The 18,173-nt window shown below is 35.0% G+C and overlaps 1 protein-coding gene across 1 annotated transcript in view; it reads left to right on the forward strand.

The window, feature by feature from the left end:
* Nucleotides 1-18,173, forward strand: part of ASCC3 (activating signal cointegrator 1 complex subunit 3) — a 254,485-nt gene that overhangs the window by 63,924 nt on the left and 172,388 nt on the right. The window contains exons 9-10 of the mRNA XM_066179496.1: nucleotides 4,743-4,943; nucleotides 5,403-5,543. Of these exons, the coding sequence (XP_066035593.1) occupies nucleotides 4,743-4,943; nucleotides 5,403-5,543 (342 nt within the window). The remainder of the gene's footprint in view (nucleotides 1-4,742; nucleotides 4,944-5,402; nucleotides 5,544-18,173) is intronic.

An 18,173-nucleotide genomic window follows, 5' to 3' on the forward strand; every position in this document is an offset into this window, starting at 1 on the left:
TAATCCCACAAGCTACGACTTTTTCATGGAAGTAGTAGAATATGGAAAGTATCATCAGGAGAGGGAAGCTGTGGACATTCCCCGGTGTAGTCTCTGTTTATTTCTGAGCGTACCTTCAGTAACAAAATAGGATTTACGCTGGCACAAAAGTGCTTTAAGTGTATAGATGCATAATAGAAAGTGGGGGGGACTACTAATTATTCCTAATTCAGAAGGATAGTGGGAATGTATTTATTAAAATGTGTATGTGTGTTTATACATGCATATAAAAACATGTTTGTATGTGCATATGTGTTTTAACCAACAACATTCCAAAGGACAGCAAAGGGAAAAGATGACCTAGAGATTGTGTCAGAACAAGGGACATGACAGCTTCATATCCTGAATTTCATGGGATTTATGTAAAAAAGCATGGATTAGTCATACTATTACCAGTTAGATCAATTAGCTTTTTAACTGAAAGTGTAGTAGAACTGCTGACTGCAGAATGGGATTTGTTTCACCTGAGATATATAAGGTACTTTGCATAAAATAGTTCTACATTAAAATAAAGCCAGTAAGTAGGGAAAATGCTGAAAGCTCAACCTTGGCTTATGGATGCAATGGATTATCTCTAAGATAAATGGGTAGTAATCTTATTACTTTGTTATAATGTGACAGAAGATGTCATCATTACAGAGCATTTCTACAAGGTCTTGGTAGTGAATTGCATGACTAAAACTCTGTCTTAAGTGCTGATAGTCTGTGCTATTTAGAGCAGACACTGCCACTACTGTGTTGCTGAAGCAGTTGTGTTTCTGAGCTGAAGCTTGCCTGCAGACTGAACTGTGTGGACTCGTTCATATATATTACTTTAATGACTTAAACAAATTTGTTGTATTTTTAAATTGCTGTCAGAGCACCAACACACAAATACCTTTCTGAGGAAATTTCTGATTTAGAATATCTTGATTTAGTATAATCTCATTTATTCATAAATGCATTAGTTCTAACAATAAATTACATGGGAAACAATTGGAAAGCTTACTGAAGTAAAATCAGAGGGTTCATTCATTCATATCACAGCTGCTTTGAGTAACATCTGATTTGTGGAAAGACTTGCTTCTCAGTGGCTTTTCATACTGATTCATACATGTGTAAAAATGGCATCTTCTTAGGCTTGAAATCCTGTTAGTTGAGAGGAACACTCAGATTGTATTCTACTGAAACTTCCTATGGTTTGTGTTGAATTCTAGGGATAAATCGGCTGTAGAATAGAAGTCCAAAAACATGGCATCTCATTAATTTTCAGTAAAAAACACTTTCTGCCATCCAGTGGCTACCAGTTCTTTAAGCAAGAAGGGATTTCAGTGGTTTATCTGAATAGGAGTTGGTCTGTAGAAGCCTTGGCTGATGTTTATGTGCCAGAGGGGTAAATTTTTTTTTTCCATTTTAAAAATATGTAGTATGTGAAAATGACAATTTACAAAACCAAATCTTCTAGTATCTTTGTCAGACTGTGGACTTCCATGCAAACTGTTGCATTTCTGTATACTGCCGTACTATTTTATCAGGCCAAAACTACTGGGTTTGGATTATACACTTGTATTTACTGCATGGAATAAAATGGAATTTAGAGGAAAGATAATTTTTTTTCAATTAATGGGGAGTTGGTTTGAAGATGTCTTAGGATATTTTTTTCCTTTGGAGATACTTTCTCATGTAGCTTTTTTAATCCTTAGTATATTCCTGCAGAGTCAACTTTCAAAGATTATTCATTGACTGTTTTGGGATTCTGAATGTTGTATATTGATTTGTGAGTGCTGGCTTGAGAATTAATTAGTGTGTTGAATGAAAAACTAGGTTCTGGTTCAGAATATCATTACGAAAAAGAAGTACTTCTAGTTCTTAACCAGTTTTATGTTTTGGTTGGTTTTGGGGGGTTTTTTGTTGCCCTTTCTTCTGCTCTTAATATTCCTGTTTCAATAGGCTTAGCATCTTTCCAGAAAACAGGCTGAAGTTAATTTTTCTAACTTGCTACACAGCTTTTTCTGGTTTTTTTTTTCTGGAACATCTGGTTTTGTTTTGCTGCTTATCAAGTCAGTCTTAATCCATGGTGTTAATACTTTCCAGTAGGAAAAGAGACATGAAATCACTTTTATTTTTCTAAATATGTATTTATTTTTGCTTACAATTGCATGTCCTAGGGCTATAGTATATGTAATTTCTGCCAAACATGAAGGAAAAAGGTACTTTACTCTGCACACTTTGAGTTTAAGAGAAGCTGGAACAGCATATTTTTACAGGCACTAGTTTAAGAAAACTTAAGATATATTTAAGGGTATTAACAATCACACTGCTGTAAGGTGATCTGTATGTGTAAAGCCACACATTCAACTGGGTGACTGTGAAAAACTCCTGTCATCCTTTTCTGAAGATACTTAGGCTGGACTTCGTTTAGACAGCAAAGTTTCTGCTTTTGTTTAAAAACTGCTTCTTTAAATAATGTAATACTGTGTAATGTAGTATTTTATTAGTTCAATTCTGTAATCACCAGTTGTATTTGTGAGTTTCTCTCTGTAGATCCTTTGTTATAAACGCTGTAAATGGTATTCATCAGTGTGAACTTCATGCAGTGTTACAATAGCCTCTAAAAGCAACTCGATGGAATGGGAGAGAAAAGGAAAAATATAACCTATTACAAAGACCTGTCAAGAAATCTCAAAATGAAGTAACAGGCAAGTTAGAAACCTAAAATGCCTAAGGAGGCAATACAAATAGCTGATTGAACCCTGATAGCACCCAGATATTCTGCAGGTCTCCAGGAAAACCATTAATAAGAGTCTCAGTCATCAAGATGAAATGAATTTTGAAGATGACACACAAATACACATTATGTATACAAAACTTGATGCTAAAGAAATAAGCTTTCTTCCAGTAGCGTTGCAAGCACAGTAAACTACAAGAACAGTGACAGTGAAAACTGTTGTAATCCTGAAATTTAGCCACTAAAAAACTTAAACTTGATGAAAAGAGCATGAATTAGTTGCGTTAGATTCTTTGTTTTTCTTCACCAAAGACAATGGTATAAAATAGATATTTGGATATGTTTGAGATTTGTCAATCCTACAAATACAAATGCACTTCATGATTTGATTAGTACTTACTTTTTCAATGGGGCATAGGAAGTTTTCAACTGAAAAGCTCTAAGACAAAGGTACTGTTAAATTGAAAAGGACATTTTTCAGAGAGAGTGTTGATTGCATACCATTTTCATTGACTTCTATATCAGTGAATGCTGTTTTTTCAAGTTCAAAGCCATCTGAAATAAAACTACAGTTGGTTAGTCATTAAATACGTCATTCCTATAGATTTAAGAGTAGAGTATTTTCATTTTTTGTGAAAATGGTCTACTAATCTAAATTTGTAATTTGTATCATCATCACAAGGAAACTGCAGCACAATGATAGACTTAGTGCTGTTTGTTGCAAAATTAAGTGAAGTATTTGATGTAAGTAGCTGATGAATCCCTCATTCCTAAGCTTGCATTACTTGGGGAAGTCCTGCTCAAATAATTTGCTTTTTATTGGAATGAATTAGGAAGAATATTTGGTATTGGAGAGGCTTTTACCATAAAAAAGCACTGTAAATTAATTAAAATGCACAGAATAATGGAAAAGGAGATCTTCAGAAGATTCTTTGAGGCCTGTTCTTTACTGTATTTTTGTTGTTTCCTATGAGTAAAGTAAAAACTCAAAATATGTCAGTAAGATACTTTTCATTCTTTGTAGTAGAAGCAGTGCAGGTAATTAAATCTAGAAAGAAAATAATTACGTATTCTGCAGTCTATTTTAAACATCTGTGAAAAGTAACTAAGAAAAAGTAAGTTTATTAGAAAATTAATTCTATATTTTAAGGGCTTTTCTTCAGTTGCAAAGGTTTTATAATTTCAAATGCAGAAATTGCCACTGTCTCTGTACAGAAGTTCTTTCCTGGTAAAAATACAATTTTTCACAGAGACCAATAGAAGTGAAGTATTACTGTAATTGATGATTTGTACTTTATAAAATTTAACCATGCATTAAACTATAATAAACATAATTTCCTGTATCAACTATAAAATTCATTTTTTCAAAACATTCTCTGAATTTGTTTTGAACTACGCATACAAGTTTTATGTTCTTTTTGGTGACTGTAACTTGTGGATTGGAGAAAGGTATGAACATGAACAGTTGCAAGATGGAGATTTTATCAGAAGCAACTGAAAGTTTTTACTGAATTCATGTCTGTGTTTGCAAAATTGAACTTTGAGTTCCATTGTTTTGCTGCCTCATCTACCAATTGAGTAGTTATAGTTTGTCATCTTAGATTTTGAGATGTATATTGTTCTTTTCTTGTTAATGCTGTTTAATTACTAATACTTACATATTTTACTGCCTATTAGTTTGGTCCCACTCTTGAGTTCAAAATGAATAGGTCATGAACTAGTATGAGGCTAAAGATTTTGATTAATTTTAGCAAATGTTATTGTGCTATAATTTGTTTTCTTTATTGATTCCCTATTTGAGGATCGTGCAAAAGTGGTACCCTCAGAATAAAAAAACTTGGATTAATAAATATATTATGACAGGTATCTGAGAGTTTGTTTCTATGTGTTCTTTTGCCCATGATTGGTATTAATATGATTGATATATGTGTAGATACACACACATGTACAAACATCTGAGAAAAATCCAAGATATGTGTATTGTTTATTTTAACAGGTTGGACAACTTGCTTTTAAAGGCATGAAAAGACTAAATCGAATCCAGTCTATAGTTTTTGAGACTGCCTACAACACAAATGAGAACATGCTGATCTGTGCCCCCACTGGAGCTGGGAAGACTAACATTGCCATGCTTACAATCCTTCATGAAATTCGCCAGCATGTCCAGCATGGTGTTATCAAAAAGGATGAGTTTAAGGTAGGAGTTTAAAGAACCAAATAACAACTTTTTAACTTGTAAGGTAAAATCTATTATATGTTACACATGGAATATGAAATCAGGAAGTTGTCAAGGATATTAGACTTTTCCAAGTTAAAGATAAGGCTAGTTTTGATTTACTTCATTATTGTTAAAGCTATTCTTATTTGTGTTCTAAAAATCTTATTATGTGAATATAAAGCTATGAAAATGCATTTAGCTTTCATGCAGAACCAATTTTCAAAGCGATGAGGCTGTATAAACAAAATCCATTGTCCTTTAAACAGCTGCACACTTATCCAACAAAGATAACTACTTTTCATATATCACTATTAAGATTTTTCACTGTAAGCGCCTGGCATCATATTTCACAATAAATTGTGATTTGTAATGGTTGCCATGAAACAAACGACATTGTGGGGTTTGCTCATTTATCAAGTGAGTGTTGTTTTGGTGCAGATTGTGTATGTTGCTCCTATGAAGGCTTTGGCAGCTGAAATGACAAATTACTTCAGCAAGCGTCTGGAGCCACTTGGCATTACTGTGAAAGAGCTGACTGGTGATATGCAACTGTCAAAAGGCGAAATTCTGCGAACACAGGTATGATTAATCTTTTAAAATACTGTCCTGTGTGTGTATTTGTACCTTTTCATAGATACACTGCTCTTCAAACGCCTTGTAACGCTATTGGTGAAGCAGCTGACGCATTATTACTACATCTATAAATTACAGTGATTATGTACACTGATATAAGTTAGAATTCTTCAGTAAAAACTATCTTTGAAAAGTTTAAAGGTTGGTCTGCAAATGGTGAGTTCCAAATAAACCCGAAATGCTCTTAACAACATTGTTGCAAATATGTTAAAATAACACTTGCCTTCTTTTTTATTAAAAAACAAACAAAAAAACAACCAACAAAAACCACCCACAAACAAGAAAACCCTAACGAACAAAAACTGTAGGTTCCTGTTAATGGCTGATCTTACTGTTCCTCATTTGTCCTTTGAAAGTATAAGACATCACTAAGCTAAACATTTTAACATTCATAGAAATGAATAAAATTTGTGGGTTTAGCCTTTTAAATAGGTTTGCATAAACAGAGGTTAGGAGATTTTGTTTTACAGACAGTTTTTGCCATATTTATTTAAGGCAAATGCTATTTGTGTCAGTGAAGTACCATTTTTCCAAAACCTTAAGATTCTTTTATACCTGTTTGTGCATACAGTTCCATGTGATTTCCCTTTTGCCTTCATTCAAGAAACAGAAAAGAGAACTGGTTGTATTATCAATATGGATGTTTATAAATGTAACTTGTAGTAACTGTTGATCCAGATGAGTGATATTTTGGCAGTCTTAGCTTTGAGGTGTTAAACATTTTCATGTTAAATGGAGTGAGAAAAACCCTTCACATAACAAGGATATATGTCAGTATGTAATTAATAATTAGGAGGACTACTGCAGTAGTAATCCAGTATGAAGTTGTGAATAACAATTAGAAGATATGTATATGCGTACATATTGATACATACAGTCACAATACTGTGGTAACCAATAAATAGCAAACCAATATCAATGAGTGACAGTAAAATCATTGATACTTTATCAGAGTGACTTTGCAATACCATCTACCTAAAATCTGAGTTTACAAAATAAAAATTTTAAAAAAGTTTGGTAGGAACTTTTAGTAATTGAAATTATTTAGATACACCAAATTACCATTTTAAATTGCTTCCTGTTTTCACAGTACTTTTCAGCTAGGGCACATAATCAAGTAGATCATGGTTTTAATGGAGAGAGATAATGTGTAATCACTGCTGAAACTGAAAGTGACGGTAGAAAAGCCTGCTCTGAGTGTAAGGACAAAGCTGGATGAACAGAATAAATGTAAAATGGAAAATGCTATTTATACTTGCTCTTCTAGTTAGCAATACAATTTCTACCATCTCACCTCATTATTAGTACTCAGCTTACATCCAGTAAAAAAAAGTAAGGGAATAAAAGAAGCAAAAAATATTTCAGGTTGTATTAATTTTTTAAATAGGAAATAGTGTACAAAGCTGAAATTTATTACTTTAGTAATGGGAACTTATTAATATATACAGAATAATAACTTAGAGGAACTTAGTCTTCCTACACTCAAGTTACTATCTGCTTCTTTTATTTCAGTCCAGAATGTCATTACTAGCACAATTCTTAAATTTGTTGTGGAGAAGAGGCTAAAGCAGATTGATGTTTAAAAATCAAGAAGAAATAGAGAAGGGAGGATGTGGGTAATTTTTTTCCCCCCCTGCCATGGACTCTTCTCATTGCTTTGGAATTAGCTATTTTTTTGCCTCAAACTTATCTTCAAGGGATTTCTACAGTTTTCTATGTATGTCATATTATAGAAACACTAATCTGAAGTGTATTTGTAGTTTTGAAACCTTTGGGGGGAGAATGGAGGTGGAAGAAGAATGGTCTCCAGAAGAGGAAAAATTTGGAAGTCACTATATTTGTGACCCAAAACTGAGTTCCTACATTTTCAAAGAAACTATAGTTAAAGTATTGATTAATTTCAGTCTTGCTTTTGCTCAAAGTTTTATGTCTTTCATCTTCAAAACATTGGGAAGGTTAAAAGGAAAAAAATATAAAGGCTAAAATTCTGGGACAGTGAAATAATGTTTTTTTCTCTTGTTTGTCATAGCTAGTCAGTCTTATGATTAATCAGAAATATAGAAGGTGAGGATGAGAGATGATGCCAATCCAAGAGTTACCAGTGTAATTGCTGCCACTCTTCTTGAAGATTCTGTAGCCCAGCAGTGTGCAATGTTTTATTGCTGCGTAACAAAGTACACAGCAAATATGTAGCATATTATAAACTGAGGAAAGAGCACTTTCTTGTGCTGCGTCTTGCTTATTGCTCTGTATATATATTGTTTTCTATGAAAACTCATGAGCTTTCTTTGCTCAACTAGGCACTTAAAACCACCTCATCCAAGCAGGTTTCTTTCAGCATTTTTTACCCTGTATTAAATTGACTCTTGATTCCAAACTTCATTTTACTTGTCAGCTTCTCTAATGCGTTCATTTCTCAGACAGGAATACTCTTATAGGTGTTGCTGCTTTATTTATAGATTCAGATTTGCTTTGCCAGTCATTGCTCTGTTTTCTAGCCTTTAGTAGTGTAAGTAATGAAGTACCTTTGTTTAACAGAAAAGCAGTTTTTCCTGTAAGAATCAATGCTACAGTGGGTAGATGCATGCATGCACACAATTTATATACACAGGGACAGTATATATCATATGGGGAGTAAAAGGCAGAGAGTAGGACCATCAGCCAAAGTAGATGCTGGTGTTTTAGGCTGGATAATTGTTTCAAAAGATCTCAGCTGGTACTTCTAGGCAACTGAAGGCCTGATATGTATTTTTTGTGATAGTTGTCTTCTGCCCATTTTCTGAGCAGTTGCATTTTTACCATCTTTATTTTTGTCCTCAGGTGAATCAAATCAGTCACAGTGAAAAATGTAAAACAAGGTGATTGTCAGGTATTAGTAAGAAATAGTGCTTCAGTGACAATCCTGATAATTTTCTGCTTCCTTTCCATCCTGCTTGCTTCATCCTTCATACTTTGCCTGTATATATTTCAAGGTGTGTATTTTGCAAGTTATTACATGTAGCTGTTGTGCTTATCCTGATGAGGAAAAATTGCTTTATCTGCCAAATTGGTAACTGTCTCCCTTCTCGGGAATGCACCCTTAATGTACAGTGGCAGCTACATCTATTTTTTTTTCTACAAATATTTTTAAAGATATAAATGCCAGCCAAAAAAAGGTAATGAGAAATTTAAATTTTCATTCCCTTTATGATGGAGTAAAATCTTTTAAGTATTTTTGAAAAATTCCAATTAAAAAGGTCTATGGCACATTTTTCCAGCAATAACTCTCTCTGTGTTTTCCATGCTGTCATTTTTACCCATCCAGAATGTAGCCATGTTTCTTGCTGCTCCATACTTCTATGGTATTATTCATGATAAGATTTTACTTCCATGCCATAATTGAATGTTCATTAACATTACTATGGTTCCAACACACTTCATAAACTTTTAAAATAGGTTCTGATTTTTTCAAAAATGAAATTGTCTTAAAAAGAAAAATGAAAATAGTTTTTGTTGACTCTTCAGTCAGTCTTCTAACCTGCTCCCCACATCTTATGCATTGAAGGCCAGTTACAAGTTTAACATGTAGGATGTGTGTTAAAACTCTGAGACAATTTCCCTTCACAGAAACACAGAATGGTTTGACCTTGTATTTGCAACAAATACAATGTAGTTATAGTTATCTTTTGAAAGTTTGGAGAATACAGCTGGAATTGGAGCAGTACAGATTTATAGGTAATCACCAGGTCTGAAAGTAGTGCCTTGCCCTGGGCACGGTATGTTGTAAGCTAATGGATGAATGGCATCATACCTTAACTTGTGCAAAACAGTGGTAGCCCCTACAGAGTGCAGAAATGCCTTCTGGCCTTAGCACAAAGTTAGTGGGCATAAAAAATGTAGAAGATAATTTCTTTTTATTGTTTAATGCCTAGATAGCATGAAACAAAGTTAAGATCCTTGGAATAACATAGTAAAAGCTTATCAAAGTTTCTTCCACCTTTTCAAACTTTAAAAATAGTTTTTAAAAATCACCCTGTTAAATATATATAGATTTTTTAAAGGAAATTTATTCTGATGTTTTATTGCATCTTCAGTTAGTGTGAATGTTTCTCACCCTTAGACTGTACCTCAGCAGGTTTTTTTAGATATGTTTTGGTATAATCAATGTCAACAACCTGCATTCTAATTCAAATAAATGCATATAAGTGAGGCTGCCATTTTGAAGTTGAAATGGGTTTTCTGTAAAATTTTTGCTTTATTTTGTGCTTCAGATCTGCAGTTACAAATCAAAATTACTTTTATTTGTCTTAGATCTCTTCTTTTGCTTTGAGGTGTGCCAAACTGTCCGAAGCCTTACTTCCTACATGTGTGTTAGTGTTAAGGCCAGATCACAAGTGCTTTCTTTGTTGCTAAAATTATTTAGTAGTTGGAAACAAATCTGGTCAAGTTGTGAAAGCAGGCTAATTTTCCCAGCCTGTAAACCTCTACATATCTCTGTTCCTTCAGTCTCATGTTGTTGGAGTTAAAAGGATTCAGACAGCAGGAATAGGGGATTTACTTTTAAATAAATATTATGAGAAAATGAATCAAACTGTAATTGTGTGAATAGTGCTGATTCTGCCACTTCTGAACTACTGAATATTTTTTTAACTCTTTAGGAATATAGACATTTTTCTTAAAAGAAAAGCATTTCTATTTTTGTTATGGTTCTTCTTCATCAAGAAAATATTTATACAGAAAGCAAGGCTATTCATTTAAAACATATTATCAGATTTTCTGTAATGTTTTGTAGTGGTTTGAAAGCACAACAAATGAGAGGCTCCAAGTCAAAGATACTATTTAATAGGAAAAAAGGAAAGAAAGTAAACTAGAATAGATGCAATAATACAAAAGACCACTGACAGAGTCAGAATACAACCTGAGCGTAGTGATGGAAGCAGTCCAGATGAGGTGGTCTTCCTGAAGCACTGATCCTGTAGAAAGGTCTGATAGCTCGGGTCCTCTGGGAATCCAGTGGGTAAGCGCCCCTCTGGTGTTCAGAGTCTCAGCTTATATCCAGGCTGGAATGCTTGGTTCCTCCCTCTGGGCGGAGCATCTCACAATGGGATGGTGAGTCATGTGATAAGGGCTGATGGGCCCATTAACAGGAGATAGTCCAGGAGGGGGTTATCTGTGAGCTGTGTAGCAAAGGTGCTGATGGGCCCATTAACAGAAGATAAGCCAGAGTGGAGGAGGCAGGGAGCACTGCCTCACCTGGTTTCAACAGTTCATGAAGATGGTGATAGAATATACTTCAACCTAGGACATGTTTACATAGTCCTCAAGTACTTCAGGGTCCACAGAAAGAGTTGTATACATTTACTGATCTGCATTTACTGGGCCTGACAACGTGGGCCTGAAAAACATCACAGAAACAGACATCTCCAAAACTGCTAGGTTTCTGCTGGACTCCACATATGTCTGTCTTTTTTCTGTCACAGATTTGATAGAAATTAATCTCATGTCTGATTAAAGAAGGGGGGGTTATCAGAAGAAACTCAGAAGCTGTATCTGACTTTAGTCTACTTTCAACATACCTTCTAAGTGCTTCTAAAACATTCCTCCTTAATGAAGGCAGGAAATGGGAAAAGTATAGGAACATTCACCCATTAAAAAATAACCAACTAAAACAAACCCAAACGCAAAAAAGTAAACAAACAAAAAACCTCCTTCATTCTTTATGAACTCTAAAAAATTCCATGATGTTCAAGAAATCTAATTCAAAGTTTACATTTTTCGCTGTCATGTCTGGGTAATGAAGGAAGTCCTGCTAAACCAGACTTGCACTGTTAGAAAATAGGCAACTGGCTGTCATATTTGTTCTCTTCCCATTAACCTGTATAAACTAAAGTTGCATTGCTTTCGGAGTTAATTCTTCACATCACTCACAGTTTAGATGAAAACTATCTTCACGTTTTGCTAAGAAACCATCCTTCATAGATTTCCAAATAAACTTTAATTTGCCAAGTGCCAAACGTGTTGATCAGTTTAAAAAACGTGAAGGATTTCCAGGCTTCCAGGTCAGAGCGGAAGCAGGGGAGGAGGTGCTCCAGGCACCGGAGCACAGATTACCTCACAGCTCGTTGAAGAGGCCACGGTGGAGCTGATGTCCACATTGCAGCTCCTAGAGGACCCCACACTGCAACAGGTCGATGGTGCAGTAAAGGAAAAGGTGGCCCATGGAGAGCTCTTGCAGGAACTGGCTCTTGCCAGGAATTGTGCCCGTGGAAAGGACCCATGTTGGAGCAGTTTGTGAAGGTGTATGCTGTGGTAGTAATCCACAGCAGAGTGGGGAAAAAGTGTGAGGAAGGAATGTCTGAGATGAAGTTACAGACTGATTATAACCGCCACCCCTGAGATGTAGAGAACTTGGGAACAAGCAGTGAAGTTGAGCCTGGGGAGAAGCGGGAGTAGTAGGAAGAGGTTCTTAGGTATTGTCTTTGTTTCCTCACTATTGTACTCTATTTTTAATTTACAGTCACTTTCTCCAAGTCAAGTCTGTTTTGTCCATGGCAGTAACTGGTGCATGACCTCCCAGTCTTTTATCTTCACCCGTGTGCTTTTCCATCTTACTTTCTTCCTCTGTCCAGGAAAGAAAGGGAATTGAGAGTGGCTGCGTGGGCATCTGCCAGCTGTGGTGGCTGACCTTCCACAGTTAGTTCTAGCTCAGTTAGTTTTAGGGTTTTTTAAAATTTTTTTAAATGAGATTACAGCTTTCACTGACAATTTAATTTTGGTGTTTAAAGTCCAAGTGAATTTTGTTTAGTTTATTGCAAATTTTATTAGCTGGAGATTTTTCTATTTAACTTTACCCTGCTGTTAATACTTGAAGTAAGAGTAGTTTAGAACAAAAGGGCAATTCTTATTGAAAAGCTTGAGTAATGCAACAGTATCAGTGGTATCTTTGTAAACAGTAGTGTTGTAAATGAAAAGAAAATTTGTGTAAGCTGCATTTGCATTGGCAAATACATTTGTCTGATAACTGGAAATAACGCTTTTCTTGACAAGCGGAAATAGCCTGAAGGACTGAATTTATTTTGACATCTCAAAGATTAGCTGATTAATTATACTTTTGATGGCAAGACAGAAGTGAGAAGTGAAGCAGAGACCACAAAAGCATCATAGCTGAATAGGGCAAGTAGTTCTGAGAACGACAAAAGGCATCAGGACCTCTGAGTAATATGGATGATCACTCTGATAGATTCTGTCAGCTGATAGACTCTGATATTAAGTCTTGAAGGCTTTATTCCCTATTGGAATCTGATACTAATAAAGTGGAATAATGCTTTTTTCTCAAGTTCTTAACTACAATATAAAACTAATCAAGTTCAAAACTATTGGAAGCAAAAAGGGGCTGTAAAGTTGAGGTGCCTGCTGTTTGATCTACAGCTTTATTTTTCTCATATAATGTTTCTCATTTCCTGCACTTTATTAGGGTATAGAGATGCTTCTAAGTAAAAGCAAACAGTGAGGTTGATTCCTGCTACTTTTCCTGTGTACATTTTATTAAATTTTAGAGCATTCTATTCTGTGATATTCTGCTATGTATGTGCTTCTTGTTTCATGGATATACAAAGCCCACTATTAGAGGCTGAATATGCATATACTATGATTTTTCTTTTTCATAAGTACATGAGATAGTGATTCTTTACAGTAATAAAGATGATGTCGTCTTGATATGCATATCACTATACTCATACAAAAATGTTTCAGTTTGTGAGAAAGAATTATGAATGTTTTTAATTCAGAATATTGACAGCTCTTCTCCCAAACCAGTAATTCACAGGATATTGTATTGTACTGCATTTTAACAGAAAACAACTGTAGAACACTTTTTTTTTAAAAAAGGTTGATATTGTCAATTTGTATCCTATTTGTATTACTGCAGTATTTTGTGAAAATTATATGAAGAACTTACACTGAAAATTTGTATAGAATGTACAATCTAAAGTGTCTTTGAAGCAAGATAGTGCTATTTTATTTTCTCGTCTCTTGGTGCTTTGTCCCTATCTAATCTCCTTTTTGCTTATCCAGTATATTTTGTCCATCCCTGTAAGCACTTACTCTGATGTTAGTCTTCTCAAAGCGACCTTCATCTCCTGTTGCATGGCATTGGTTTTTCACTTGTGGTTGTTGCAAACATCTGTATTACTGTTGACTTTAGATGCCTGTCTGGTTCCTTCCGGGAACAAAATGGTGCTTTGGATGTGTTAGATGTAGTAAAATCTACAAATCTCTTTTGGTATGAGGAGTAAAACTTTCATGAAGTGGCCTTCAGAAGTGATCCAGAGATTATAAAGCTTACTGAAACTGAAAAATCCTCTGCTTTTCAAGTTGTTCGTTTCAAAAATAGAGTTTAACCTGGTTAATATTCCCTCTTACAGTATGCCTAGAATGTAAAGTAATGCTGGATTCTATGCACACCCCTGGTTTCAATAGCAGAATATCTTCTTTTGATCAAAATTTGGACTGGGATAGGAAGGTATCAAAATCTAGTTTAAAAGAAAGAAAGAAGAAGGACTTTGCCTCCCTTTTGTGAAAATCTCCTGAATATTCCTTAGTACAACCTTGCTGAAAGAAAACTTTCTTTCTTCTGAATTTTCAAAGTTATGCACAATCTAAAAGAAGTTTTTATTTCTCTAAATGAGGTTAAGCCTTACCTTTCAAATGAGAGAAATATACTGAAATATTTAGAACAGAAATCCTTGCTAAAGTGGAGGCCTGAGTCCAGAAGGATCAAAATCTTTCTTATACAGTTGGATTTCTGTGTCACAGAGTCATCTCCACTTCACACTGTTGTTTCCATATGAATTTCCTTTGTTTCAGAAGTTCTCATAGTGTGCAAAATGAAATTTTGCTACCTGCTTCATTGATCATGCTATCTTCAGGGAAAACTGTGTTTAAAAAATTCACTATCCAGGATCTCTTTGAGGCAAGGAGTCTTGATGGCACAGTTACTTTTTTTATTTCTGTCTTGCTTTTAATTTTTTTAATGTTATGCTGGTATGCCCATCTAGCTCACCTCTGGAACAAGTTTTCAATTTTTTAGCACTGTAGTGTTATTTCCTGACCTTTAAAGACAAGGAAGAAGGTTTTCTGTGGGTGCCATTTTTATGAAGGCTATGGTTTTTCCCAGTTTTCTTATTTCTTTACACCAACTTGGGGAAATAGTAGAGCAGGTGAAAACTTTTGATGTTAAACAGCAAAGAGTTAACTTTGGGCCTGTAATGTTAACTGTTTGACTGAACTCTTTAACCCTCAGAAATAGAGGCAGTAAGCTCTACGACATCACGTGTAGGATTCTTGATTGTCTCTGATGATGAAACCTATTCGGAAATAAAATGAAGTTTGACTTGTATAAGAGATTGCTGGATATTTTCCAGTGGGTTCAGTCAATAAGGTTGTTGCTTAGTTGAAATGTTGTCTGCATTGTTTCTGTTGTTTTTGTTGCTGGAACAACTGCATTGCTTTCTCAGGCTGATGCCATCATTCTATGCTTTCAGCACTGTAGTTCCTTTTATTTTTTTGCCTCAGTCTTCCAGTACCCTAGTGAAATTGTTGGAAGCCCTTCTGATTTATGTCTCTTCTATTAATATATGTGCCTGTGACAGCTAAGATTTTGCCAGTGGGGCAAAGTACTTATACATCATCAAACAGAAGCAGTTTGAATAAAAAATAGTAGTCCTTTATAAGGAACTGAATGTGCTGTGACCTAAATTAGTTTCTGTATTTATGACAGATTTTACTAAAATCAGTCTTCTACATGTCAGAAATTAGAATCAATGCTCTTCAGACATGCATTTAGATTTTATTTGAAATAATTTACCTTTGAAATAGATACAGTTGTTTATTTTGCTAACATGCCTACTTGCTTGTTGTAAGTGCATATTCTATAGAATTTTAATTTTAATTTTAGGCTTTTGCTAACCTACTTTGAGATTAATAATCAAATGTCTCATTCTGTGATAAAGTGTGTAATTGACTGGCATTCTTTGCTATGACTCACTTGGCTAAAATCTTTATTTTGCTTGGGCGGAAAGGTGGGAGTTAATTTTTGGTTTAGCAGTAAAAACCTAGATGAAATGATGCCAGATAAAATTACAGACATTTTGAACAATAGGAAAAGAATTTGTTTTATGTATCCTGTAGTTAAAGGATATGAGGTGGGTTGTTTTGTAATTGCATTCTTGGTAGTGTGTTCCCTTTTACTGGAAGTAGTTATATTCATGCCTGATTTGGCTACTAGAAGTTTTTTTAAACTGTTTTAAAACCAGAAGTTTTGAGTGTTTTTTTTTTTTTGCCTGTAAGCGTTAAACTATTTGGCATTGTACTTCAGCAGTTAAATGAACAAATATGAATACTCGATTTGGATGAATAGCCCTTGCTACAAGTATATACTCTTGTTTTTTTCTTTCCCCTCCAGTGGGCACACTTTTTCATTACTTTAGGCTTTATCAGAGCATGTTCAGTTTTAATATATCTGTACTTTATGCACTTACATAAATCACTGTCTCTGAAGCGGTTTGGTATTAAAATTGTGCTGGTTTTGGCTGGGATAGAGTTAATTTTCTTCGTAACAGCTAGTATGGGCTGTGGTTTGCATTTTTGCTGGGAACAGTGTAAATGACACGGTGTTTTTGTTATTGCTGAGCAGCACTTTCAGAGTGTCAAAGCCTTTTCTGCCTCTTACCCCGCCCCAAGGGCAAGGGTGCACAGGGAGTTGGGAGGAGGACACAGCTGATCCCAGCTGACCACAGGGATATTCCAAACCCCAAAGCTTAGAGCTGGAGGAAGGAAGGGGGACATTTGGAGGAACCGTTTGTATTCCCAAGTCACTGTTAGACATGATGGATTCCCTGATCACCCACTGCCAATGGGATATGGTGAATGAATTCCTTGTTCTGCTTTGAATTCCTTGTGTGCACAGCTTTTGCTTTACCTATTAAACCCTTTATCTCAACCCTCACTTTTTACCCCATCCCACCAGAGGGGACTGCACAAGTGGCTGTGTGGGGCTCAGTTGCTGGCTGGGATTAAACCACAACACAATGGAACTTTAAAGTACTAGGGTAAAAATATAAAAACAACAACAACAAAAAAGATTTTGGTTTGGAAACACCATTATTCCAGACTGCAGGAATGCTGTTGCTTTTTGGTTGTATGGCTAAGACCAACAGTGTCACCTACAGGTGAATCAAGTAGATTTCTTTGTTTTTCAAGCTAAATGGAGATATCAGGCACACAAGGTAAGTTAGTTGTTGAAAATTGGAAGATCTGATTTAATAGCTTTCCATTTAGTATCTTAAATAAATTTTTCTGCGTATTATGGTTATGAAATCAGGTGCAAATACATAATTCAAAATATTTTTGTAAGCAGTACTAGCTAAAAAATTTTTAAATAATTTTTTAATGTGTATATAAATGGTTATTGGTAATAGTCTGCCTATTTGCCATTTAAAGTCAAATTGCACTGAAAATACATGTGATTTATGACATTCAATACATTTAGTGTCTGTTTTTATAGAGGTCAAAATTCATTGTCAATGATTCATCACAGTTCATTGTGACACAATGTTGCAGAAGTAAAATGTTAAAAATATGGTATTGAAAATATCAAATTAGTAAACAATTTTAAAATTTGTGTCTGTAAAAGATTACTCTTAGATTATTGCTTCTGTTACTTCCATACAACAGATATTAATGATGCTGAAGTTTTTCTGAAAATAGAACATACGATGTATGTTAAGAGAGAGGACTTGTTCTTAAGTCTTTTTTTAAGGGTTCAGCATCTTTCTTTCTCTGTTGCCTGGTTTGCAATTAAATTACTTTTTAAAAGGCCCTTCTTCACTTGTGCATGACTGGGACTAGTGGAATCAAATTCTGTCTTGACATGACGGATTTTTAGGTGTATTGCTGCAGTGATGTGACCATCCAGTGACGACTGAATCACGAGTTGCAAAGTAATTGTAATGTTTTAAACTAGATTGTGAGTGGCATATTTTAATCTAGTGGCATTATCAGAGAGGCTTCTGTGTAATAAAATGTGTCTGTGGGAAGAAGAAAGCCTGGCTGGAGCTGCTGAGTTTCTCTCACTTCTGCAGCAGAATGATGAAGCTCCTGAGAGGAAGCTGCTTTTGAGCATTCTATTCTTTCTATTACTTTGATATTATTTATTTCCTTTTATCCCCCTCAAATGGGGGGCATATAAATAGATATATGAATGGCTTTGTGTTGACTAGTCAGCTATTGCATTTAGAGACCCCAGTGTAAGGTGGTTAGTTTACATAAGATTCAGTAATAGACTTGAGACTGTTTCTTGTGCTTTCACAGGCACCAGTTTTTGATGTGTGCTGGTTTTACTGTGGCTTTCTGTCATTTAAGAACATACTTACAACAGTGACAGTGAAAACTGAATGTTACTGCTTTGTGTCAAAGGTACAATTCTAAGCACACGATCTCTTTGCCACTCCTTCCACTTTCTTGGGCTTGCTTTACTGTGTTTCAGACTGTCCATCTTATACTTGCCAAGTTGTATTTACTGCTACATCGCTCAAAACA

The sequence above is a fragment of the Chamaea fasciata genome, unplaced genomic scaffold (assembly GCF_029207755.1).
Source record: "Chamaea fasciata isolate MVZ Bird 193981 ecotype frontalis unplaced genomic scaffold, bChaFas1.0.hap1 SCAF_3, whole genome shotgun sequence".
Taxonomy (NCBI): domain Eukaryota; kingdom Metazoa; phylum Chordata; class Aves; order Passeriformes; family Sylviidae; genus Chamaea; species Chamaea fasciata.